At 48.7% G+C, this 26,213-nt stretch overlaps 1 protein-coding gene across 1 annotated transcript in view; it reads left to right on the plus strand.

Moving 5' to 3' along the window:
* BLK (BLK proto-oncogene, Src family tyrosine kinase) overlaps positions 1–25,923 on the plus strand; it is a 45,968-nt gene extending 20,045 nt beyond the window's left edge. Inside the window, exons 2-13 of the mRNA XM_014534305.1 lie at positions 8,975–9,083; positions 11,612–11,663; positions 13,625–13,718; positions 14,718–14,816; positions 15,886–15,989; positions 18,760–18,906; positions 19,390–19,542; positions 19,977–20,156; positions 21,468–21,544; positions 24,302–24,452; positions 25,660–25,791; positions 25,856–25,923. Of these exons, the coding sequence (XP_014389791.1) occupies positions 8,976–9,083; positions 11,612–11,663; positions 13,625–13,718; positions 14,718–14,816; positions 15,886–15,989; positions 18,760–18,906; positions 19,390–19,542; positions 19,977–20,156; positions 21,468–21,544; positions 24,302–24,452; positions 25,660–25,791; positions 25,856–25,923 (1,365 nt within the window). The 5' untranslated portion in view covers position 8,975. The remainder of the gene's footprint in view (positions 1–8,974; positions 9,084–11,611; positions 11,664–13,624; positions 13,719–14,717; positions 14,817–15,885; positions 15,990–18,759; positions 18,907–19,389; positions 19,543–19,976; positions 20,157–21,467; positions 21,545–24,301; positions 24,453–25,659; positions 25,792–25,855) is intronic.
* The last annotated feature ends 290 nt before the right edge of the window (positions 25,924–26,213 follow it).

The following is a 26,213-nucleotide window of genomic DNA, read 5'->3' on the forward strand; positions in this document are numbered from 1 at the left end:
TCACAAAAACAATATGTAATTATATATGTTTTCCAATGGTCTTAGGCGACCCCTGTGAAAGGGTCGTTCGACCCCCCCCAAAGGGGTCTCGACCCACAGGTTGAGAACCGCTGCTCTAGATCTACTCAATAATCACAATTAACAAAAAAATGTCAGGGGCCTGAGACCTTTTTATCCTTTCTTTTTCTGTCTTTAACCTTTTCCAATTCATGTTCAAAAACATAAATTAGAGCCAGCTTTTCCAGTCCACGTGGTTCCCTGGACCCTGAAACCTGGTAGAGGTGCTTCCCCTCTGGTCACAAATCCCTTCTCTGGGTTCTGCTTAGCAACCATTGGAGAGGCAGCTCAAAAGGATGAAATGATGGAGGTGGTGCCTTTTAAGAGAAATTCAGGTCAGAGCGATGTGTGTCTGGGAGGATCCCTGTGAGCCTTAGGGGGAGAGAGCAAGGCTCTGAGTGAGAGACGTAACTTATGTCCCTGCTCCGCTCTTCCATTTTGTCACCTCTGTCTACAGCCTCTGATCTGAGGATGACGATGAGGATTTTATTTAGCTTATAGGGTCCTTTGGAGGCTCTTAAGATGCTTTGTGTGAAAATACTTTGTGAACCGGCAGGTATCAGAGAGACGCTGTCATTGTTATTATAGAAAGGGACGTCATTTCCCATGTCAAAAACAATGCAGAAATATATTAAAGCGTAAAGGAATGTTTGCGTGGAGGACAGAAAAATAATTCATTCCCTTTAAAGGCGAGAGGATCCCTGGCAGGAAAACTACGCACATTATTTATAAGGGACTCACATGAAGAAGTGCCCAAGGTTGGCAGGACTGTCTTTCAATCCTTGTTCACAAGTCATATTTCCGAAGCACAGCCAAATAAAAGAAAGGGTCTTTGTAAAGTGGGGCTGGTGAGCTCTCTACATCAGCATCTGTTGGAAGCACTTGTAAAAAAAATGCAGATTCTGGGGCCACGCCCTGGACCTGCCTAGGCTGGGCCTCAGGAGTCTGCAAACTCCCGGTTGGTTATAACGCAAACAGGGCTTTGAGAACATTGGTGCTAAGGAGTCAGAATTGAGTCCATTAGGAAGCAGTGAACTCATTATTTAATTTTTTTAATGAAAAAAAATTGCAAGAAAATTTCAGAAACTGCAAAGTAGATTGAAGTCCACAGTCCCATCGATATAAAATACAACAGTAGTGGTATTTACAACTTGGCATATCAGCAGTATGTTTTAATTATCACTATTGTGGGGTTTTAGAAAACATATAATTTACATGTCTCCATTTGAAGGAATTTTATTCGGAGGCTAGTAATTATCACAAGAATTTAAATATCAATACAGTGCAATTTTCCCACACGATAGCCTAACAAATTTCAAGCTTCTCCATGTCAGCAGAACCAAATGCAGGTGACTCATTAACATGTGTCTGTGTTTTACTGAACACAGCTTCACAAAAATGCTGTCTTCCTTCCTGAAGTTTTGCGCTACATCCTCAAACTTTTTACCACCTAAAAAATCTTTTTGCCCAGCCAGCATGGCTCAGTGGTTGAGTGTCGACCTGTGAACCAGGAGGTCACGGTTCCATTCCCAGTCAGAGCACATGCCAGGGTTGTGGGCTCAATCCCCATTAGGGAACGTGCAGGAAGCAGCCGATGGCTGATTCTCTCTCATCATTGATGTTTCTATCTCTCTCTCCCCTCCTCTCTGAAATCGATAATAAATTTTTTTAAAAATCTTTTCTACCAACTTTACCACTGTGGGGAGTGAATTTCAATGGCAGAAATATTTTCACTGGACAAAATTGAAATAGTCACATGTATGTCTTCTCACTGTGCCTAAGTTCGCAGCCACATGGACCAAGGCACACAAGTCATTCTGTTCACTTGCCCCTTGCCAGGGACCACAGGTGCACAGAGGCCCCTACTTACTCAGCCAGGAGTCACAACTCCATCGGGTCCTATGCTAGTACCAAGCAAATATTCTACTGGTATTTTAAAAGTATCACACAAGATGTTAACTGTGGTTGTTTGAATAATTCTATTATATATTCACCAATCCAGCCAATAGAAAAATTCTGTTTTCTGAACAAGTTTTCTGATTCCATTTCTTTGGGAAAGCATCATTTCTCTATATCCAAATATTACCTGACCCTGAGGCACATATTTCTGGTTGTTCTCTCTTTCTCATCCTTTACTCTAGCAACTTTCAGCTAACACATGTGGAAGGAATGGTGGAATTAGGGCGTCAGTATTTAGTAACCCCTGGTGGAACCATTAGCTGAAATGTTCATGAGAAGCTTTTCAATGGTGGGATCAAACCAGCATCACCTGAACTCAGATCTCTCTTAGCATCACTGAAATGGTACAGCCAGACAGTGTGGTCACTGCCTGATAGCACGTGAAACAGCCTGATAGTGTATGACATGGAGCACATGTCACCCCCATAAGACATCTCTACAAGAAAAAAGATGAACCTGAAGCAAATGAAGTCTATGGAGTTAATTGTATGTGCAAGGAATAGGGAGATAGAGGAACAGTTATAAGCTCTCACAAGGAAGCAATATCCAGAATGCAGGACACTCGATAGGACCTCTAACCTGGTTTTTACAAACCGATGCCATTAAACAAACCAGAGTGAGGGGAAGAGGCAACTCTAGTAAAAGAGACATAAAGACATAACAGATGTTATGCATGAAGCTTGTTGGAATCCTAACTAGAACAAACCAACAGCAAGAAGCCATTTTTTGAGACACCTGGGGAAATGCGATTATGGATTGGATTTTAGATCACCCCAAAGGAAAGGTAGGAAATCTCCATGAATCCCAGGGCCGTCTTGGAACGTCAGGATGCTCTGGAGAGGGACAGTGTCACCCAAGTTCCTGTGGTCATCCTCTAGTTGGTAGCTACTCAGTGCTTTCTATGCTCTTGTTCTTTCCCACTCTCATCTTGTTTGGTTCCCATGACAACCATGTGAATGATGTATTATAGGCTGTTGGTCCTTGACCTCCATAAAAACCTACGTATATGCTCATCATGTGTCAATATCACAAAAACATTTTTCATGTGTTGAATTGGTACTTGAGCACATCAGCTGGTGAAGGAACATTCCCAACCATCACCAGGGACTATCACTGGCTGCCAACAGCTCAGCCTTGGCAGGACAACCATTTTCGTCTGGGTAGTCATGTTTGCACAATTGTTTTAATATTTTGGTTCATTTTCCCCTAGCTTTACACAAATAGTCAGATAGTCATTGGAATTACGCCCATAATCATGAGGAGGTGCATAATTAAAAGACTTCTGTGGAAGGCTGAAAATAGATTGTGAAGCTTTGCCAGTCAGGGAAGATGTAATTGAGAATTTCATAACATGGTCTAATTCTGCGGAAACAGAACTGCCCCTCCCCCAAAAAGAGGAAAGTTCATTGTTTGCTGTTTTCAGCATTCCCCTTTGAGTATGCCTTCTTCAGGAAGGTTTTGTGGATGAAATGATGAACAGACTCCCCATCTTATAGGTAAGGAGACTGAGACTCAGATTCAGTCATTTGCCTAAGCTCACACAGCCAATGCATAGCTTGCTTTGAGTCCAGGTTCCTTCGAGCACCCACTCACCCACCTCTGGACCAGGGAGGAGGGAGGAGGCTTTCTGAGACTTTGCCTGAATTTCAGGGTGGTACTCGCCCTCAGATCTCCTTGCCCCAGCAGCTCCACCAGCGGTTTCTCCCCTGGAGGGGAGGACTTTGAGGGCAGGGGCAGCCCCATAGAAGAGAGAAAAGAGGATCTGAACCTGAACTGTGAGCCATGGGGGATGGAGCCCCAGGCCAGGCCATCCATGTACCTGCGTTGGGCAGCGAGCTCCGGGCAGAGAGCATCCTCCAGCTCCTGGCTCTGCCACCTTCAGTGCGGGCTTCGCAAGCCACCTCCCACTCTGTCTTCAGCTATAACATAAGGATAATTAGCCTACCAATGCTACCGTGACTGTCAAATATATGTCAAGTGCTCTTTAACCTGTGAAGTGCTAGGCAACTGTACATAAAGGGTTTCTAGTTTCTCTAGCTTTAGTCAGGCTGAGGCTGTGCTTCGGGCTTTAAGCATCTTCCCTGAGGCCAACCTTGACCTCCCTGCTCTGGTCAAAGTCTGTACAGGGGGTCTAATCCAAGTAGCAGAAACAAGCAGAAGTTCCCTCTCCACCTTCTCATCCACACACAAGTACACACATAGGTCCATGCACATACTTGCTCTGCTGTGCCCATACACCCGAGTGCGCATGTGTGTGCACTCTCACACACAGACATACACAAACTCACAGCCTCTCCCATCCATCCTTCACCCCTGAAAAGGAGGCCAGTGTCTTCAGTCCAGCTAAGCCACCTGCAGTCAGCAAAGCCACCAGGACCAGTCTGTGTTGCCCTAGGCTTATACGTGGACTTGTGCATTTCCTGACTCCGCCCAGCCAGCAACGGCTAAAATATCACTGTGGGCTGGCAGCCCACACACCAGAGCCAGCTCTCGTTGTCACCTGGCCTCCTGAGTAACTCTAGCCAGAACCCCTGGGGTGGAGGGACCCGCAGAGAACCCATGTATTTATAAAACCCATGGAAAATCACGTGTATATACACTGCTAAGGAGTCAAAAGGCAAAGAATTGTCAGCAGTGGGTGATTTCATTTTAGGCATTTTACTCTCTGTTAAGTTATTTAAATGTTCAATTATGTTGTTTAAGTGGACATAGATGTTTGCACGGGAAGTTGAAAATCGGCAGCGATATCGCTGACCGAAGAGGGCTGGTCATTTGAGCAGGCACAGAAGCAGGAGTCCAAGTCAGAAAAATTCTAGAAGCTGCTGCCTGCTCACCCATCATTGAGTCCAGATGCTGGGAGAGGTCAGCAAAGGCCTGAGGCTCAGGCTGCCCTGGATGGCCGCTCTGTGGGGTGGCCCTGACTCTAGGCCTTGTGCCCCACTGTTGCTGGGCAAGTCCTTCACATTCTATTTTATGTTTCTGCTTGTACCAACAATATATGCTTACTATTAAAGAATTCAAGGAATATATAAAAATCACAAAAAAGAAGATAAAAGTCACAAGAAGTCCTATCATGAAGAGTCACATTAAGTCCTGAGATAAACAATATTCACATCTTAGGAAATATCTTTTTGGGGCACTGCTTTGCATTAATGCCCACCCACCCACACAGTTATTTTAACTTCCTATTTATTTGATGGGGGACCTCTCACCTCCCTTTTCTATGTCTACCATGCCCCCCCCACCACCACCAATAACCAAAGTAAACAACTTGGTGTGCTCCTCCCAAACCTCTCTTCACATAACATAAAGACACACACGCATGCCTGTTTTTCTCACTCTTCAGAATTTCTAAATATGGCATAATGTCACATACTTTGCCTCCTGCTTTTCTCACGTAATGATGTGTTGTAAAAAATCCTCTTAGCCTCACTGGTAAAGACCTAGCACATTTTAAAAAATAGTTGTATAATATTTTAGAGACTTTTAGAGTGTGGATTTATTCACAATTCTCCAAATGGTGATCAATTACAAAGCTTGTTTTTGTTTTTTGCTGCTTCGACTTTCACTGAAATTAACGTTTTGATATTTCATATATTTCTATATAATGATGCTTTATTAGTCTGTGAGAGTTTCATAAAGTGGAATTATAAATCAAAGGGTATGTATAATTTTTAATTTTAATAGAACTTGACTGATTGCTTGTAAAAGGTCAGTAATATTTCATATTTTATTTGTTCAGTAAATATTTATTAAGCTCTTACACAATGCCAAGCACTGTTTTAGCAATTAGAATTCAACAAAAGTCCCAGACCTCCTGGAGGTTTCATGCAGTGGGAAGAACATGAAATGACAATAACTTTAATAAATACTTTTGTACCAGAAATGTAGGAAAACACAATTATCCCTTGCTTTACTATCAACAATTAGTATTATCATTCTTTTCATTTTTCCCCAGTTTATTTGTGTAATTTGATATTTTATTATCTTAATTTGCATTTTCCCCATCAGTAAGTAATTTTAACATTTTTTCCATGTCTATTTAGCTATTTAGACTTGTGTTGGGTGAATTGCCTATTTATAATCGTGTATTTTTCTATTGAATGGGTTGTATGCTAGACCCATACTTCTTGTCAATGTGCATGAGCTCTGCGTATACTGTAAATATACATTTATCCGCTGTGTGCTTTGCAAACCTTTCCCCCAATCTATGCTTATCTGCCGACTTCATGATGGTTTACTTTACCATGTAATGCCTTTCATGTTAGTGAATTTATCTTTTTGTTATGACTTCTTTTTGTCCTCTCAGCTTCTGCCTATTCTATCTCTGTCAATTCTTATCTCCAAACTCTGGTTCATATGAAACGTTTCCTAAATTTTCTTCCAAATAATTTTATTTGTTATGTTCTTCTTTAATACACCTGCAATTTATCTTTTGATGTGGGGTTTAAGGTAGGGGTCCAATTGTACTTTTCTAGGTAGACAGCCAATGTCCCAATACCATTTATTGAAGTAAACCCTCAATTCTCCACTGAATTAAAGTGCCACCGTTTACAGTTCCCGTATGTACTGGAATCTGTTTGCGTCTTATTGTTCTGCTCCGCTGAGTGTCTGTCTAGTCCTGTTCCAATTTCATGCTGTTTTGATTAGTCTTCTTTTTCATCATTTTAAAAGTTAGGTTTCAAAATTACAGTTTTTATCCAATTAAAAACTATGATGTTATTAATTTATATTAGGAATAAGAAAGATGCCATAATCACAAAACAAAACAGATTGAAATAATTATAAGACAATACTATGTAGAAGTTTTGGAAACAAATTGAAAAATGTGGAGGAAATAAAATATCTTCTATAAATCACATAAGTCATCCAAATAGTGCAAGGAGGGGAGAAATGGAAACAGATAAAATCAGGGTGTGTCTGAACAGATAAATTTCTGAAGAAGAAATTTAAAAAGTATTTAATGGCCTACTATTTAAAAGGGCCCGAGAAACAGATGACTTATCAGCTAAGTTCTACCTAGCCTTTTAAGAACAGATAGTCCCAATGTTATTATTACTATTCAAAACCAAAGGCAAAAAGACAGAAGGCTCCTTGGTATATGTTATGAAGTTATGAAGCCAGCATCATCTTAATGGCTAACACCTCATAGACAAATCCCACTTGGGAATATAGATTCTCATTTGAAATAAAATATTTGCAAAACCTATCCATCCATGTGTCAAAACCACTAATGTACAGTAACCAACAGCTTCTACTCCAAAATACAAGGATGCTTTGATAACAGAAAATTTATCAACATAATTCATTACATCAACAAATTTTTAAAAGACTGTCCTATTAATAGACACTAAGTAGACACCTGATAAAATTTAGTAGCTATTCCTAATATAAACCCATGATCCCTTATCCAAAATTCTGATACCCCAGTAGCTCTGAAAACTAAAATGTTGACCTGTAACTTCGCACCATATTTCGTCTGATGTTAAAGTTGATCTGAACTGACACAAAGTAACTACTCAAATACAGAAAGTGTTATTTTTTTTTACAAATGTACAGTATTATATGTTCTGTAGGCAAAGCACACTCAGAAATAGTATGGATTATTTGTGGCTCTCTATTCTATATTCAAGATTATTATAGTCTTTTCTTTTTTTAAGTTGAGTTTAAGGAGAACTACTATGAGGCATGTACTAGTACCTTTAACTCTCCGGAAAAACAGCAACACATTACCATGTTTCATTGAATCTAAGACACCATTACTTAGAAGGCTAGCAGTTATTTTATGTATCACCGAAAGAGAAAAAAATATGCTGTAATTATAATATGAGCCATCATCAAATGTAAAACATACTCCATTTTCAGAGATACTGAAATATAAAAAAGGTGTATCTCAGAATCTATGAAATATGGTGCAGACATCCAAAGGCAATCAGGAGTCGACCAGGGACCACACGGCTGGTCAGGACTCAAGGTCCCTTCCTCTATCGATGTCCGGGTCTTGGGGAGGACCCAGGTGGTCTGGGGTCAGCCAGGCTTCAGAGTTGCTCTGTATTGATTAGTTGTTTGATCATGAAACAGCTATTTAATGCCTCAAACCACAGTCTTGGCTGGGATAGTGCTGAGATGGTATGAGGCTGAGTGTGGTGGTCTGGGGTCAGCCAGGCTTCAGAGTTGCTCTATATTGATTAATTGTTTTGATCATGAAACAGCTATTTAATGCCTCAAACCACAGTCTTGGCTGGGATAGTGCTGAGATGGTACTAACACCTGCTTACACTTATTTAGAGAGTTGAAAGTGGGATATGAGATAGGGCTTGTGACATTCCTGGTCCAGAGTAAGCCCTCCCTAAATAGCAGCCCCTGGAATGAGGGTGGTGGTGTGAGTGGCCAGAATCTAGGATGTTTCCCCACCTGTCATCCTGTGATTCCCCGATATTCCTGGAGAAGCTGCGATTGGCCTTAGACGCCTGAGCTATCTGTGTGCCCTAAATTTATGAAATCTGACCTGAATCCCTGAGTTGGCAAGGACCTGACACGCCCTAACGGGTCGCGAGAGGAAGTGTGACTTTCCCGGGTGGTGCAGGCAGTGGCAGGTGCCAACTAAGACCCAGACCACCGGACACATTGGTCAGACTCTTTCCAGATGCCAAGACTCCTGTCCCGGGAGGTGGGATGAGGGGTGGAGTCCACTCTAGGAGTTTATAATCTCTCTGTCCTAAGTCCAGTCATTTCTCCTCTCTGGGCCACTTCTCCCTGCTCTGGGGTAAAAAGATGGATGCAAGCGTAACCCACCAACCCCATTCTAACTTCGTGTCTGACTTTGACCTTCACCGTCCCCCACTTCCACCCCACCTCTCTAATTGGCCACCGGGAAGGAGTTTAGGGGAGCTCTTCCGTTCGGAGGCTCTGAAGACCTGCTCACTTCATCACCCATCTGCTGTGTGTTCTCTGACAGGATGGGAGTGGTGAGCAGCAAAAAGCAGGTCAAGGAGAAGAGTAAGGGCCAATGGAGCCCTGTGAAGGTCAGCGCCCACAGCAGAGAGCCCCCACCACTGCCACCCCTGGTGAGTGATCGCTTCTCCCAGCTGGAGAGGGAGGGGGAGGGGGGAGAGCACAGAGCACGTGTGGCTCCCTGGGGGCTGCTCCTAGTCTCCAGCAAGTCCCAGTGCCCTCTCTTGATAACCCAGGGCTCCCACAAATAGAACCCCCCATGCCAGCGCCACCCGAACTCATATTGGTGTTACAGATCATAAAATATTTAACCGCCAGATTGCTGGAATTTAAACCTATTAGCTGTGCCTTTGAAGCAGGTTTCTTAACTCCCTTTAGCCTCAGTTTCCCCACCTTTAAAGTGGGTAGAATAAAAGTGCCTTTCTGATGGGGATGTAACAATACGCCATGTAGATACAAGTATGCAGTGCTATAATGTATTACCTTTAGCACAGACCTGTGCATGGTTCGCCCCCAATAATTCTTAGCCAGTTTTCATTGGGCAAGGGCAGCCTTGAAGAGAAAGGAAAATCAAAGAGGTCAGCTGAGGGAAGGGTGTGGTGGGGGAGAGCCTAGGGCATTTAGCAATATCTGCTGCTCTCAACTCTATCCAGAAGCTCCTGGATCATTGTCCCCTTCCTGGTGTGCCAGCATTCCAAAGAGCTCAGTCCCCTGGGACAAGGCAACCTAAGAGGGGAGGGTGCTTATGCTCACCTCCCACAGGCCCTCGAGTGCTCATGGAGCCTGTCTCAAAGTTCTGGTTTGTTGACAAAGTAGTTAGCTCCCTTTGATGCTACTGGTTCCTAAAGATGTGTTTTTATATGACTGTCTGTGTCCCCCCATTTGGCCACCTACCCCCTTTTTATTTGGGACAATTGGAAATCATGCCTGGACTCCTGTTTCCTGCTCTCTTCCCGCCCCCCGCCCCCAGGCACATCCAACTAGTCATCACTTCATCCCAACTGTGACCAAATGGGAGTGGTGACTGCTATTCCCATTTCTTAGATAAACCAGGCATCTTATCGGTGTCCCAACTTAGTGCAGGGCTTGGCATGTAACCATGAAATGTTTGTTGAATAAATGAATGATCAAAGGTCCATAGATTAATGATTGATTTATCCGACTGAGAAAATTACTCAATAGGACTTAGATTCAATAACTTCTTCAGAGTTACATGCTAATAAGTAGTAGAGCCTGGAATGTTTTTAACTTTTAAAAAGTCACATAATACATATCAATTATGAAAAAAATTATAAGTATTCATTATCCCACTAGCCAGTGATACCCGGAGTTAGCATTGCAGAGGTCCTGCCTCCAGACCCTTTTCTTTTTTTAATTCTTTATTGTTTAGAGTATTACATACATCTCCTTTTCCCCCCATTGACCTCTCTTTTAATTCTTTATTGTTTAAAGTATTACATACGGCTCCTTTTCTCCCCATTGACCTCTCCCCAGCCGTTCCAACCCCCCAGCACGTGCCCTCACCCCAGACTCCTTTCTTGTGTGTTATTTATGTGTTTCTATTTTCAGTGGAACCGTAATACTATACATACCATTTTGCAAATTGCTCCTTCAAATTTGTGTTTAATAAATACCAAAAAAAAGATTATTGATTACAGGTTGAAAGCAGGAGAATAAAACGAACACTTAGTGCAGCCCCTCCCATCCTCAGAATTAGAAAGTGACCCATCGCGCGGAAGGCCTCTGCTGTCCCCCAGTCTGTCCCCCTCGCCCCAGGCCCCACTATTCTGATGTGCTTACTCCTTAGCTTTGCTTCTTCTGTAGCATCTTATAGGCATATATTCCTAAACACTATTTAATTTAATTTTGCATGTTGTGAACTTTAAATCTAATGAATCCAACAGCATGGATTCTTCTGAGACATGGGTTTCAGATCTGTGTTTTTCATTGGGAGCATCATCCATGTGGATGCATGTAGCTATATCTCCTTAACTGCCACCGCTGTGTAGGAGTGATTGCATGCATATGCCCCAATTTATCTATTCTTTGGTCATTTGGTCATGTAATTATTATTATTATTTATTATTATTATTATTATTATTATTATGTGTTTCTGCTGGGAGCAATGTTGCACATGTTTCCTAGTGCACATATGCAAAAGTTTCTCTACAGGGTATATACGTAGGAATATATTAGTTAAGTTTTAAGGAAATACATTTTTAAAAATAGATTTTTATTGATATCAGAGAGAAAGGGAGGTGGAGAGATAGAAACATCAATGATGAGAGAGATACATTTTAAAAATAATTTTCCTTAAGAAAAATTCATCATTTAATGGCAGAGGCAGGATTTTAAGCCAGGTGATGGGGTGTTCCTCCCCTCCCCCGACCACCACATCCATTCCACAGCTGCCTCTTGCAAAGTTGGGCATCCCTACATACCGCTCCTCTAAATGTATATATAAGGTCCGGGCAAAGATGGCAGGTGATCCGGGGCTTATTTGAGATGGCACCGGTACCTGTGCAAACTCCTGTGCCAACAGGGCAGCTCCCACACACACAGCAGCCTCACCCACCGCCCTGCAGGCCCTGCCCAGCCACGGGCCTTGAACTAACGCAGAGGGCATGTGTTTCTGCTCCAGGTCCTGTTTAACCATCTGGCTCCTGCACCTCCCGACACACACCCGGATCAAGGTAAGAAGGGGCTGCTTTGGAAGCTGAGGCTCCTCAGGCCTCCTCCCCAGGCCCCGGATTTATGCAGTTAGAACAGGGGCTCAGTCAGGACAGCTTCCTGGAGAGGAAGTGCCTGGGCCCCTAGAATCTTAGGGGAGATGGCTAGGGGAGGCTGAGGGGGGAGCCTGTGGCCCAGCTCTGACCCAGCCTCGCCTGCCCTTGGGGGCCTCTCCGGCAGCCAGGCACCGGTTCCTTTAATGTACCTCGGTGGGCATTTGTAAAGGACTTTACAAACTACAGATGAGCACAACAAGACAAGAGTTACAGTGAATACAAACAGCACCATGAAACCCAGGCTTTCAAAGATCTAACTCCCAGCCTCAGAGGGTGAGGACCATGGTTCTGAGTCCTCCCTCCAGCCCTCAGTCTGTTGCTGTTTGAATTACCACCCTGTTCCTCACTTTCAAAAGTCCCCTGCTGACCTTCTAACCACTCACTACACCCTCCCGCGCCCATCTCCACTTGCACTTTGGTGGGCAGGACTATAGAGGTGACATAGCAAATGACTCCGGCCTTCCTGAGTCAGGGGCTCAGACCTCAGGAGGGTCTCAGGGGATGGTGGCCTCACTCTGAAGTGGCGTACAGGAGAGCAGAATGCCGGCCTGGGCCTACGCCATTCATTCACTCACTCACACAGAAGGCACTGAGCAAACAGGACCCAGAGCTGGCTCTGTCCAAGGACTGGGGAAGCTGTATAAGACGTGGCTCCTCTCTGCAAGAACTCAAGAGTCTGTCAGACTCATGAGCAAGGTGTTGAAGCCTGGGCAGTGACCTCACCTGGTGTCCCTCATCCTGTTGGAGATCACAATTAATTAGCATCGCAGGGCCACCCTCCGCTTCCTGCCAGAGGGGTCAAATTTCCAGGAAGAAAGTCTAGGTCAGAGGTTCTCAACCTGTGGGTCACGACCCCTTTGGCGGTCGAACGACCCTTTCACAGGGGTCGCCTAAGACCATCCTGCATATCAGATATTTACATTACGATTCATAACAGTGGCAACATTACAGTGATGAAGTAGCAACGAAAATAATTTTATGGTTGGGTCACAACATGAGGAACTGTATTTAAAGGGCCAGAAGGTTGAGAACCACTGGTCTAGGGGAAGGAAATAAACTAACTGCTTTTGGTACAGGAATTTGAATCTCAGAACCAGAGGGGCCTCTGTCATCTTCTCCAACCCCCTCTTCCCAGCATGGGAAGGTGACCAGCCCAAGGTCACGCCAAGCATTAGAGACATCACTCTCGGGGAAGCTGGGTGGTCTCCAGGTGACCTTTTCCAGGTGGGCCTTGGCTCCCCAGAGCTGTGCAGAAAAGCCCTCATCAGTTGAGAGATGCCATGCAAGCTCCGGAGCCCTCTCTCCACCTCCGTCCTAGGGACCACCAGCAAGCGGGGGGCTGCCAGCCAGAAGCACCATGATGGGACCTGGGCATGGCTGCAGGGCCATGTTCCAAGACCACTGCTCCCCTCGGAGCAGAGGCTGGAAGGGGCAGGTGGGGACGGGAAGAGAGGAGAAGCTCACATGCCCCCGGGAGGTAAGGGATCAGCCAACACTGGCTTCCAGACTTGGGTCTTCGGCCATCAGGTCCACGCTGCTGATCTCCCTAAACGCTGGGCTACCCAGTCCCTTACACACTAGCCCCGTCTAGGCCTGAGGGTCTCTAGGTGGGGTCCAGAAAGGAAGTCACGATGGGCTCAGAGGGGCAGTATGCCCTTGTTCCCAGCAGCAAGCTCAGGAGGCCAGTCTGCCAGACAGAAACGTCTTCTGCATCAGTGAGTGAGAAGGCTCCCCATGGCTTCCCCTCTATCCTCACCTTTTCCTGACCCTCTTAGTAGCCAGAAGGTGCTCACAGCACAGGCTTACCCCAGCCCTACCATCAGTCCCGTGGGCCTGAGCGGTGGCCATGTCTTCTTTGTTCCTCCTAGAAGAGCATTTCGTGGTGGCGCTGTATGACTACGTGGCAGTGAATGACCGTGACCTGCAGATGCTGAAAGGGGAGAAGCTGCAGATCCTAAAAGAGTAAGTTCCCAGGATGCTGTAAGTCTCCAGGATGCTGTCTCGTGGTCAGAGGCCTCTGCCGCTCCCTATCAGAGCAGGACTCCCACCCATCCGCCCATCTGCCTTATTCCACCCCGCCATGCTCTCTTTAGCTGCCTCCAGAATATTTTCTCCACTGCCCAGCCCCAAGCCCAGGTATCCAGCATCTTCTTTAACTTGACCCAATTGTCTTTCTTCCATCTGCCTTTCCAAAGTCTTGCTGGTGAGGGGGTTTCCTACTCCGCTGTCAAAATCCTACTCTTCCTTCAAAGCCCACCTCTAATGCCACCTCCTTCGTGCAGCCCTCCTGACTCCCACAGTGTTCGCCTAGTCGCTCCATCACAGCTTTGTGTTGGAGTCAGTTGTGTCAATATTTGTCTCCCTCCCCAGACGAGATCTCGCGCGGGATTCTACTTATGAAATCGGCTGTGGTTTATTCCCACTGTTCCTACTCAGAGACTCCTCCAGAATCTGGTCTCACACATCTGATTGTCCTGAGGGCCTGCTTTGTTCTTGATGTTCTGCAACGACCTTGAGCTCACAGCATGCAAACCCTGACCTTTTGGCCATCCCTGGGCCGCCCGTTCCTCCTGTCACCAGCAGCCCTCCTGTGTTATCTTTCCTGTCCAGTCCCAACTCGCTCACTATGTTCTAAAGACGTCCACTAATCAAGAGGAAGGCTACTCACTGTGAGACAGGGGCCCTGGGGGGTTGGTCAGGCTGTCTAGACCAACTGTCCCCTGGAGGCTGTGCATCCCCCCCTCTCCCCTGGGCCAGGAGCACCGTGAGTTTGAAATAGCCCAGGTAGTTCCACGTCACTGAGCAGCTTGCACGAGCTCCCTCTCATCTGCCAGGCTGTCTGCCTCTGTGGGTCCTCTGCCTCGCAGGGATGAGACCCAGTCCTGGGGGGCCTGTGAGCTGCCGCAGAGAGGCACCCGTCTGAGCCACTCCCTCATTTTTGTTGTTTCCTTCTTCCCTTAGGTCTGGAGACTGGTGGTTGGCCAAGTCTCTCATCACGGGAAGAGAAGGCTACGTGCCCAGCAACTTTGTGGCCCAAGTAGAGACCCTGGAAGTGGAAAAGTAGGTGGACAGACGGAAGGCCCCTCAAAGCAGAGGCATGTCCCCTGCTTCTGCCGCGCAGGGTGTGGCCAGACAGTGGCTAAAAAGTGAGCCTGTGTGAGCCCAGCAGGAGGGAGCAGGAAAGGGACAGGGAGCTGGAACTCCTGGAACAGGCTTGACGATGTTTCAATTGCTGTGTGATCCTGAGAGAGTTGCTCCTCTGTGAGCACCTCACTCCCCCATATGAGAACCGACCTTTCCTGACTCACCTGGACTGAAAACGTCCCCGTGTCCCACGGCCTTGCAAGCTAACAAGGAGGTGCTGGATCGGCTCACACTCCCCAGTGCCTCCCGGGCCTGGGGCCTGGGGGACTCCCAGGGTGGTGGCTCATTCAGAATTGAATTATCAAGGAGCAGCATCCTCATGAGCCCCTGGAAGGTCTGCTGTGGGCCTCAGCCATTCATTCACTCACACAGAGGGCAATGAGCAAACAGGACCCAGGGCCCGGCTCTGTCCAGGGACTAGGGAAGCTGTAAAATGAGTAACACGTGGCTCCTCAAGTCAAACTCAGGAGCAAAGTGTAGGAACTGGGTTAGTGGTCCCACCTGGTGTCCCTCGTGCAGCGATGGTAGGTAGCCCTTGGGAGGGTTCCTTGTCTGGCACTCCCGGCCCTGGCCCAGCCCTGGAACAGCACGCACTCCCACGCTGACCAGTCCCTGCGCAGGGCGCCATGGTGGGAATCAGGCTCTGAGAATCTACTTCAGAGACCGACTGCAAGGAGAGCGTGCTCTGAGAGTAGGCAGCTGGGCGCCTTTTCCCAGAGTGAAGTTAACAAAGGGCACCCATATAATGGTTTTGTTTCACTTCAAGAAAACAGTAAGTCCAGGCGTGGGAAGAAAGGGGAGGACGACACCAAGGGGCATGCGTGGATCAAGCTGGGAGGAGCGCTGGCTCAGGGCGGACCTGGGAACAGGGACACAAATTTTATTTCTTGGGGGCAGAGGCACAGCTTAGGAGGGAGGTTTGGAGAAGAATGATCCGAGGAGCATGGCCACTCTCTGAGGCTCGCCTGCCTTTGACCTTTTCCAGGTGGTTCTTTAGATCAATTAGCCGGAAAGATGCCGAGAGGCAGCTTCTGGCTCCAATCAACAAGGTGGGCTCCTTTCTCATCAGAGAGAGCGAAACCAACAAAGGTAAGCGTGGGCAGAGCCCTTCCCTCCCTGTGTGCTCTGGGCGGCCCCCACCTGAGGCCTGGCTGCTGCCAGGGCAGTGGGAGGGGAATGCCAGCCAGGAGAACCTGGCAGCCCCCAGGCCCCAGGCTCCCAGTTCAGGCTGGATTTGGTTCCCTGTGGTTGGCACGATGAGAATGGACAGAGGTTTGGCATTCAATTACACACACACACACACACACACACACACACACACACACACAGCCCTCCATTCACGGCCTTAGATCTGCAGTGAGTGGAAACACCAGAGCAGCAGACGCTGGACACAGAGAGCTGCTTATCACACACTGTGAGGCTCAGGGGAGAGCCCTCAGCCTCATGCCCCTCAAAGGGTCGGGGCTGGATTGGAGGAGAAAGGGTGCATTGATAAGTTGGGGTGCTCTGTGCAGACTTCTCTGTGCAGAATTTCCTGTAGTGCACCAATGGATGCATTTAATTACACACACACACACACACACACACACACACACACGGTAGGGCAAACGTAGGTTTATAGTTTTTCATATGGAAAATAACTAATAAATAATCATACAAGAATAAAACCTGTTTCACGCACTCACAACTGCAAACCTACGTTTGACCCACCTGGTATGTATGTTGCCACTATTCCATTTTAATGGCAGAGCACCTATGTCCAAGAATGAAACCTATGTGTTTTACTCCTTTTGTAGACTATTTTAAACACATACAGAAGTAGAGAGACTAGTATAATGGAACCCCTTGTACCCAACGCCCAACTCAGCCCATCTTGTTTCATGCATATCCCCACCCACACCTATTATCTTGAAGCAAATCCCAGATATGTCATTTCACCCTGGAAGGGATGTTTTTCTCATTGCCTGTGGCTAAGGTGTCCTCCTCCCGACCTCGGTGTGGAGGAGGGAGGGGTTCTCTAAGGGTGGGGACCTCCTCCTTGCCCACTGTGGGAAGCTAGTCCCAGATGGGCACTGGCCAGATGGAGCTGGGCTGCAGGATTATCCAAGCATCGTCACCCCCCATACATACACCTATTCATGCGCACACACACTCATGCACACGCAGCCCCTCAGAACTCCAACACAAGATCCCTCTGTCTACATCTGTCCACAGTGGCTGTAAGACAGGATAGAAACTCAGAAACAAGGGGACAGAGTCCTAGCTCCCTGTGGCTTCCAGGTGTCCCTAAGCATCTCTAGCCTCAGTTTATCGGTATGCATGTGAGCACCCCTTAGTCCAAAAGCAGTTGGTCTTTCCAGAGTTAAGAAATCTCCGTCTCTGGGAGCCCAGTCTGCGTGCCCAGCGCAGCCCAGAGGCAGGGCAGGGGGTCTGGGTTTTGAAGCAGGAGGTGCAGATTTTGTGAACCTGAAGCTGATAGGATTTGGGGGTTCCTTAAAGAAGAATACCAAATTGTAAAAAGATAATAGCAGATCCTTGATGAGCCTGGGCAAGTGAGGGACCCTAAGTCGTGAACTTGGGCAGTGGTTCTGGCTGGAAGAGAGCAGGTCTCCTGGGCTCATCGTGAGTTTGTGCACGCAGGGTGCAGCCGAGGAAATGGGGAGGAAGCCCTTTGTCTTGCTCCGGTGGTGTGAACTCATTAGAGCCACACTCCAATTCCTTAAATTCTGGGGCATAATTGCATCTACTAGGCGCAAGGTGGGAGAGACAGTTTGCAGCCTGCAGCTGGGGCTGGGGTAGCAGGCATTGTGTGGGCTGTGGCCTTAGCAAGGCGCCCGATGCAAGACCCACCCTCTTCGGGGTCCTTTTGCAAGTAGGTGATGAGAGAGGCACGATGGTTAAAGGAGATGGGAAGAGAGAACGAGTTTGAGATAGAGTGATGGTCTGAAAAGAAAGGAAATGTCTGCTGACAAACAGTGCAGCCGAAAATCAAGCGTCATGTCCAGAAAAAGAGGTGTTCAAGCCTGACACCTGGTGGGAGGGAGTGGTACTGCTCGCGGTAGGCAAGGCCTTAGGAAGGACTCCAGGGCTCCCAAGCCTGCTGGTTAACTAGCAGAGTGACCAGGGCCAAGAGACATCCCCCTTTGGGCCTCGGCTTTCTCACCTCCCAGTTAGAGTAGGGGCATGGTACCCAGAGAGGCGGTCAGAGGAATTTTATGAAAACATCAAGTTAATGGGAAGAAGTTTCTCAACTGGAAACTCTTGCCTCCTTAACTTACTCTTAACCCCTGGCATCGGCGAGGCGTTGTCTGCAGGCAAACATTAACATAGATGACAAATCACACTGACTTGCGAGTGGATGTGAACAGAACCCCTGGGAAACAGCTGGTCATGCTCTCCTCCCTGGACAGGGGTGCTTGAGGTTGAGATTTGGTGTTGCATGGGTGAGTAGAGTCAGCCTTTTCAGCCAGAATGCATCAATCAATCAGTCAACCTTTTAGTCCCTCCAACAGCTCTGCATTCTCAATATTCCATGGCAAAGGGTCCCCGAGTGACCAGGTGCCCGGTCCTGCTTCCTAAGAGAACGTCCTCCCTGCTCCAGAGTTCTTGGTGCCCTGGCTGAGGTGGGGAAACTCTGGCAGGAACATCTAGAACAGAGTCGGATGGAGCTGATAGGGCAGGCTTCCAGGAGACCTGAGGTTGAGATGAAGGAAAAGGCAGCCCAGGATGGAAGTGGTCAAAATGGAGAGCAGAATGCAAGGAGCTTTCCCCCAAGGCATTGAAATGAAGCCCGCATCCCCATCCAATTCTCCCTGTTTGTGCCTCACTTCTCATGCCTGTGTGTTTATTAACCCTCCAGGTGCCTTTTCCCTGTCTGTGAAGGACGTGACCACCCAGGGGGAGGTGATCAAACACTATAAGATACGCTCCCTGGATGAAGGGGGCTATTACGTCTCCCCCCGAATCACCTTCCCCACACTCCAGGCCTTGGTGCAGCACTACTCTAGTAAGACGGGGCATGTGATGGGGGTGGAGACCTGAGCCGGGCAGCCCTTGTATCTCTTTATTGCTAAGATCTCGAGATTGAGAATCATTGGTGCTGTCTTGGAGTTGACATTGTCAACATAGTGATTTAAAGTCTGTGTACTTAATCCCGTCTACTGGATCAGCATTCAACAACCTGGAGAGTAACAAATGTTTTCATCTTAGAGAGAATCAGGTTGATGCTAGCATGCCTTGCTTTATACCAAACAATTGCAAAGAGCCGAGTGTGTGTGTGTGTGTGTGTGTGCGTGCGCATGTGTGTTGAGTGTGTGTGTGTGTGTGTGCATGTGTGTGTGCGCATGCACATGTGTATAGGAGCACTTGGGGTGGGGGTGGGGCTAGCAACAGGTGGTGCGGGACACAGCTAAGAGAGGTAAGGCTCTCCAGGAAGAGATGTGAGCCCAGCTGCTCTGGTAACCTCCAGCCCATTTCTTCTCTAACACAGAGAAAGGGGATGGCTTATGCCAGAAGCTGACCCAACCCTGTGTGAGCCTGGCTCCCCAGAACCCCTGGGCCCAGGATGAATGGGAAATCCCCCGGCAGTCTCTCAAGCTGGTCCGGAAACTCGGATCTGGGCAGTTTGGCGAGGTCTGGATGGGTGAGTGTGCGGTATGCCGGGAGCCTCTCGCCCTGCCCTGCGTCCTGACGCACAGAAGGCTCAGGATTTGCACAGTGCATCCTGTTTCCCCAGAAAGGCTGTGAGGGAGAAGGGACAGAGGCGATGATACCCATTTCACCAATGAGGTGATGGAGGCATAGAACACTGTTCCTCAAATGCCGGAGGGAGGCTGAGACAGGCTGACATCTGGCAAGATAAGCTGACACATCCATCACCCTCAGAAGCTGTACATTCCAGCTCAGGGCCACTTCCTAAGGGGGTGGCTCTAGCCTCAGCCCCCAGCCCACTTCCCAGCATCGAATAGCTCCCAAAAGCTTATGTAGATTTTGGTTAAGAGATCACCTCCCACAACCTCTGGGACTTCTGAATGGCTTCTTCATTCTCTCCCCACCCCACCCCGTCTCCCGGCTCAGGTTATTACAGAAACAATGTGAAGGTGGCCATCAAGACCCTGAAGGAGGGAACCATGTCTCCGGAGGCCTTCCTGGGCGAGGCCAACCTGATGAAAACTCTCCAGCATGAAAGGCTGGTTCGTCTCTATGCCGTAGTCACCAAGGAGCCCATCTACATCGTGACCGAGTACATGGCCAGAGGTGGTGCCCCGTGGGGGCCTGTGTCCCTCAGACAGAGGCGGGGACGGGGGAGGCTATAGGCTTAGGGGCTGAGAAGGCAGAGGCCCATCTGCTGCCATGGGTTTGCCTGGCAAGGGACCTGTGCAGGGGATCACTGAGCCATGGGTGTCCCACCAGCCATAGGGGACAAAGGGGAGGAATAAGACAAGTACTAGCCAGTGGCTCTCTAGAGCTTTGTCCTCCGCTCAGGAGCACTTGGAGTATGCCTTCTGTGGCCGGCACTGTTTGACATCTGCTGGGGAGGACAGACCATGGCCAAGTTGAAAGAGCAGTAGGCTGGGCATCCATAGATGGTTCTAGTCCCAGGTCTACCACTCACCAGCCATGGGACCTTTTAAAACCATATGAACATTTTACCACACGGTGAAAAGAGAGGTTAGATGCGATGGCCTCTGAGGTCCCCAGTGTGGCCAAGCTCTCATGGGGCAGTGGGCCAGGGGTTGGGCTTCGGCCTTTGACCTCCTTCTCACCCCTCCTGTGACACTGACCACACACTGCTTCCTGTGGATTCTAAGGTGCCATGCTAATATAGTTCCTTAAATGTTGCCATGAAGGGGGCCCCACATTGAGCTGGGGACCCAATGGCTCCCCTGCTCACCTCTTAGCCACACCTCAGGTGAGTGTCCCTCGGGGCTTTTAGAAGCACTAAATCCCAGGGCAGGGGTCCTCAAACTTTTAAAACAGGGGGCCAGTTCACTGTCCCTCAGACCGTTGGAGGGTCAGACTATAGTTTAAAAAAAAAACTATGAACAAATTCCTATGCACACTGCACATATCTTATTTTGAAGTAAAAAAACAAAACGGGAACAAATACAATATTTGTATTTGCATGTGGCCCGCAGGCCATAGTTTGAGGACCCCTGTCCCAGGGGCTGGGTCTCTCCATTCTGGTGCTGAGAGGCACACTTTCTACCAACAAAGGGTGAAGGGAGCGAGAAGGTCATGCCGGAATGAGCACAGAACTTAGAGTCAGAGGAGCAGGTTGTGCTCCCGGCTCCCTGGCTTGTGACCCTGAACCTGGCTGAAAACTAACCTCCTGTGAGTAGCCGGGAGCATATTAACTGCCTCCTGGGTGCCGTGAGGACCGAGGTTGGAATTCTGCAGAGCGGAAGGCACTCTGACACTGTGGATGGATTTCTCCTCTGTGGACAAGAGTCTCACAGAGCGCCACTTGCTTCGGCCCCGGTGGGGAGCAGCCCACACCTGGAGGAGGCTGGCCTGGCCGGGGAGGGGTCATTTGCAGAAGTGCAGCTGCAGCTTCTCTTTCCTCAGGATGCTTGCTGGATTTCCTGAAGACGGATGAAGGCAGCAGATTGTCCCTCCCAAGACTGATCGACATGTCGGCCCAGGTTTGTGAGCTGCCAAGGGCAGCGGACCTGAGTACCAACACCCTCATGAGGGGCCGAGGCCTCCAGGTCTCTCCTCCCTGCCCTCTGGCTTAACAAAATCAACTATTTAGAGGTTGTATCTATCTGATTTAGGCTGGGCTGTGAAGGACAGAAAACCCAAAGCAATAATGGCTTAAATGTGTCAATATCCAAAGGTGGAAAGTCTGGGTGGTAGGTGGACTTGTCTCTCAAAGTCACAGGGACCCAGGTTTCTTCCATCTGCCAGGTGTCTTAGCACGTCATCGGATTGCCCAAGGTGGATGCTCACGCCTTACCATCTTGTCCTCTTCTCAGTCAGCAGGAAGAAGTAAAGGGGTTGAAAGCCCATTTTCCTCCCTAGAGACAGCTCCCTGAAGTCAGCCACTACATTGCTCTTACATCCTCCTGGCCACACCCAGCTGCAAGGGATCTTGGGAAATGTAGTCTTCATTCTGGGCAAGCATGATGGGATGATGTGGGTTCTATCAATAAGGAAGAGAGGGAGAACGGATGGTGGTATGGAAAACCAGAGAGTTTGCATGAACTCCATGTAGCGTGGCAGGCAAGTGTTTTGTGGTGACCTCGTTTCTTCCGCAGGAGGTGTCCACAAGCATCTTCTGAGGCAGGGGGGAAATGGAGAGGAGGCTCTTTCCTCCCCAGCGATTTTAGCTGAGGCCTCTCACTGGCAGGAAAACCCATCTGGGGGCCCCGAGTGTGTGTCTGTTAAAACTGGAACTCTCAGCAGAAAATCTGTGGTCAACCTGTGAGACATGTAAATGCACACACACATCCGGCTCCAGAAAGGAAACCTCCCCTCCCCACACACCCCTCCCCACCCCGGAGGCCTTATCTGCTATTAGTATCGATGCAGGAACTGATGTCACCACACCCTTTTTCCACAGACAGGTTTGAGGAGGCTGGTGAGATGGTCTCGGAAAATTAGCGCTGGTAACCGGTTTCAAACCACATATGAGTGATAAACCCGTGGGCTCCTTTCTTTTCCTTCTCTCGCTCTCTCCTGCCTTGTATTCAATTCCTTAGTCATCCAGGGGCAAAGGATGTGAAAAGCCACCTCAGTTCATCCCCAGGTATGGTCAAGATGCTGAGGGTTAAGAAACCCAAAATCAGAACCCCCCCCCAGGTGATCAGCTTCTAAACCATTTTCTAGTCATGCTAGTACCTCACCACGGGTGCACATGCGTGCGCACACACACACACACACACACAAACACTCAAACTCAATGCCCTTCTGGGTGCGCCTTTTCCTGCTCTACAGGATGGAATGCAAAGCTCCCCTCCAACCACAACCCCAGGCGCAGCCACACGGCAGCTCTCTGATGCCTTGAGAGCCTTTGCCCGGGCTCCTCTCTTCCCCGAATGCCTTTGACTCTCTTCTCACCTGGAAGAATCCTAATCAATGTTCATGACCCAAGTCAAGTGTCGTTTCTAGTAAACGTTCCCTGGACAGAAAAGTGCTAGAGAGCACTTAGCTCGTATGTTCTCATTCGCATCATGCACGGTAGATTCTTCTCCTTGAAAGCAGATCTGGGTCCTACTCAACCTTTTCTTTCTTTCTTTCTTTCTTTCTTTCATATTTCTAGTACTACTCGATACATATTTTTTAATGGGATGAGCACTGCTAAATGCTACTCGATACTCGATACTTAGCTTTATAGTCCCCACAGTATCATACCAGTAAATGTGTGTTGATGGAATGATTTAGCAAAGGAATGAATGAGTGAATTCATTCCTTCATGGATAAATCAATAAACTTGGAAATAGAAGGAGAGGTGGGATTAATCCCAGTGCTGGCTTCTTGCCACCACAGGTTTGAGATGATTAACTGGCTTTCTATGCTCTGCCTCAGTTTCTTCATCTATCAATGGGAGTGCAGAGAATGAAGCTTGAGTGAGTTTCCTTGGCTAAAGGACACACGAGCAGCACAAACAGCTATTCCGGCCCAGTGCTGGTGACAGGGGACAGCCATGGAGTCTCCTCTTCTTTTCCTGCCTCTGTTCCATCGGGATTTGGCCCCTGCTCCCTGAGAGCCCGCCCTGGAGCAGTGCTGGGTTAGGCTCTCAGCCACCTGTCTCATTTAATGCTCACCTCCACTCTATGCCCTGGACACCCCTTTCCTGTGTTCCAATAAGTTCAGTGACAACTCGGGGAGCTTAAGCAACAGGCCAGGGGTCAACAACTCCAAACCAGGGCACCCTGCTCCAAAAACTGTGCTTCCAACAGGCCAAGAAAATGAAACCCTCCCCCCCTTCCCCTCTCCCTCCTGCCCCTTCCTTTTCTTCTCCCCTGCCCAGAGACCTCCCTTTTCTCCTGTCTTCATTTTGCTGTCTCCCTCCCCTGCAGACACCTGGAAGGAGAGGAGAGGTAGCCCCTAGCTCTGATGGCAGTGTCTCTGCCTTTCTGGGCTTCGAGGGGACAGGGCTGTGTAGCTTATTCAGTTGAGGACAGTGGAAGCCATCTTTCTACCCCACCCAAGAACCTGCTCCTTCTCCAGCACCACCACCCTCCATGCACCTACCAAAGACAACAACAAACATCAAGCATTCCTTCCCTCCCCTTCCAGGCTGAGAGGATGAAGGATGCTTCTACAGACAGGGTGGTGGTGAGGGTGGGCAGGGTCCTTCCTCTCCCCCATAGGGACTTTGTAGGGCGCCCCAGATGGGCGAGGTCCTTGCATGGAGGTCCCCATGCTGCCCTTCCCTTTGTGGCATGTTCCCTCAGATTGCCGAAGGAATGGCGTATATTGAGAAAATGAACTCAATCCACCGTGACCTCAGGGCGGCCAACATCCTGGTGTCTGAGACGTTGGGCTGCAAAATCGGTGACTTTGGCTTGGCCCGGATCATCGACAATGAATACACCGCCCAAGAGGGTGAGCAGAGACTCCCAACCACAGGGAGACCTTGGGACTTAACCTTCCCCAACTCCCAACTCCCCTTGGACTTCTCCTCATCACTACATAGCAGAGCCCTGTGTGAAGAGATCAGAGAGCTGTGGGGTTTCCACAATTCTGGCCTTACCCCCAGGGGGATCAGCTTTTCCCTAACTGTGCTCTGCAGAGCACTAGTGCCCTCTGAGGAATGGCTGTGTGAAGTAGGTCTGCAGATACTGCAAAGTCCATCCAGGGCTCCCTTGGTGATTTCCAAGGCACACCAGCATATTAAAGGCACTGAGAAGTCCTGCAGGAAAGCCACTGTGTACATTTGCTTCACTCCTCCAAACTGATTTGAGCCCAAAATACATTTCCACTTTATCATCTACTAACCTCCCATAGAACTAGGGTTTCAAAGGACACACTTTAGAAGGCACTGCTCTCAAGTATGAGCAGCAAACCCTTATACCTGAATTAGATTTCCACAGAGCCCTTTAGCATAACTGAAGTAAAACTCCTCTTCACCAGGGGAATCGAAGGGGTCACATACATTTATCAAGCAGGCTGGCCAGCCATATCAGCTGGGCACATTAATCAGTGGGTGCAGGAGAAGGATCAGTATGGCTCAGCCCCTGAGGGACCTCAGGCTGGCTGGGGAGGCGGAGAACGCTAGGCGAGGTGGGAGCAGGCCGGGTGCTGAGCCATGCCATCCGCTCTGAATGCTGATCAGACGGCAGCCATCCGCAGGGCTTCGTGGGGCAGCGGCATTTGAATCCCCTCCTCACTGTGACTCTCAGAGACACATAAATCATCATTTCCACTGTGCAGGAAAGGATTAACAGGCAGGGGCAAGCTAAAGTGGCTCCCCCAAGCCCTGAGTCCCTGTTATTCACAAGGCCAGGTCAGGGGGAAAGGGACGCCTCTGTCCAGATGGAAACAGGGGGTGGTTGCCCAGGGAAGACCCCTGGGCACAGCCCTAAAGAGGGTGACCGGGGTGACGTTTGTGTCCCTATTGTCCTTTCATGCTGTGGCTCCCCGTTGTCTGCACGCACTTGGCCATGCGTCCTAGTGAGTCTCAGTGACTCTCTGGACAAATACACAAGCCCTGCAAGACGCTGTGGGGTGGGAGGAACAGGAAGAGCAGGAAGTGGGGGTGTGGGGTCAGTCAGCCATGGCCTCACAGAGCTGCTCATGGCTTTTCCCGCAGGGGCCAAGTTCCCCATCAAGTGGACTGCCCCGGAGGCCATCCATTTTGGGGTGTTCACCATCAAGGCGGACGTGTGGTCATTTGGCATCCTCCTGATGGAAATCGTCACGTACGGGCGGGTACCCTACCCAGGTAGGCAGTTTCTTCCCGTGGCGACTCTCGAGTCCCCTGCTGTCCTGGGTGGTTGTGATGGCAGACAGCCCTCCATGTGCCTGGAGTGTCCAAATGTGTGTCAGAATGGAGTCTCGATGGTGGGGACAGTAACCAGGCATACCAGTCTGGAGGGGGGGGAGGCGGTGTTCTGCCCCCTTCTTTTTTTTTTTAATATATTTTTACAGAGAGGAAGGGAGAGGGATAGAGAGTTAGAAACATCGATGAGAGAGAAACATCGATCAGCTGCCTCCTGCACACTCCCCACTGGGGATGTGCCCACAATCAAGGTACATGCCCTAGAGCTGAATCAAACCTGGGACCCTTGAGTCTGCAGGCTGATGCTCTATCCACTGAGCCAAACCGGTTAGGGCTGTTCTGCCCCCTTCAACATCGCTCTTGTC

This window comes from Myotis brandtii, unplaced genomic scaffold (genome assembly GCF_000412655.1).
Source record: "Myotis brandtii unplaced genomic scaffold, ASM41265v1 scaffold1282, whole genome shotgun sequence".
Taxonomy (NCBI): domain Eukaryota; kingdom Metazoa; phylum Chordata; class Mammalia; order Chiroptera; family Vespertilionidae; genus Myotis; species Myotis brandtii.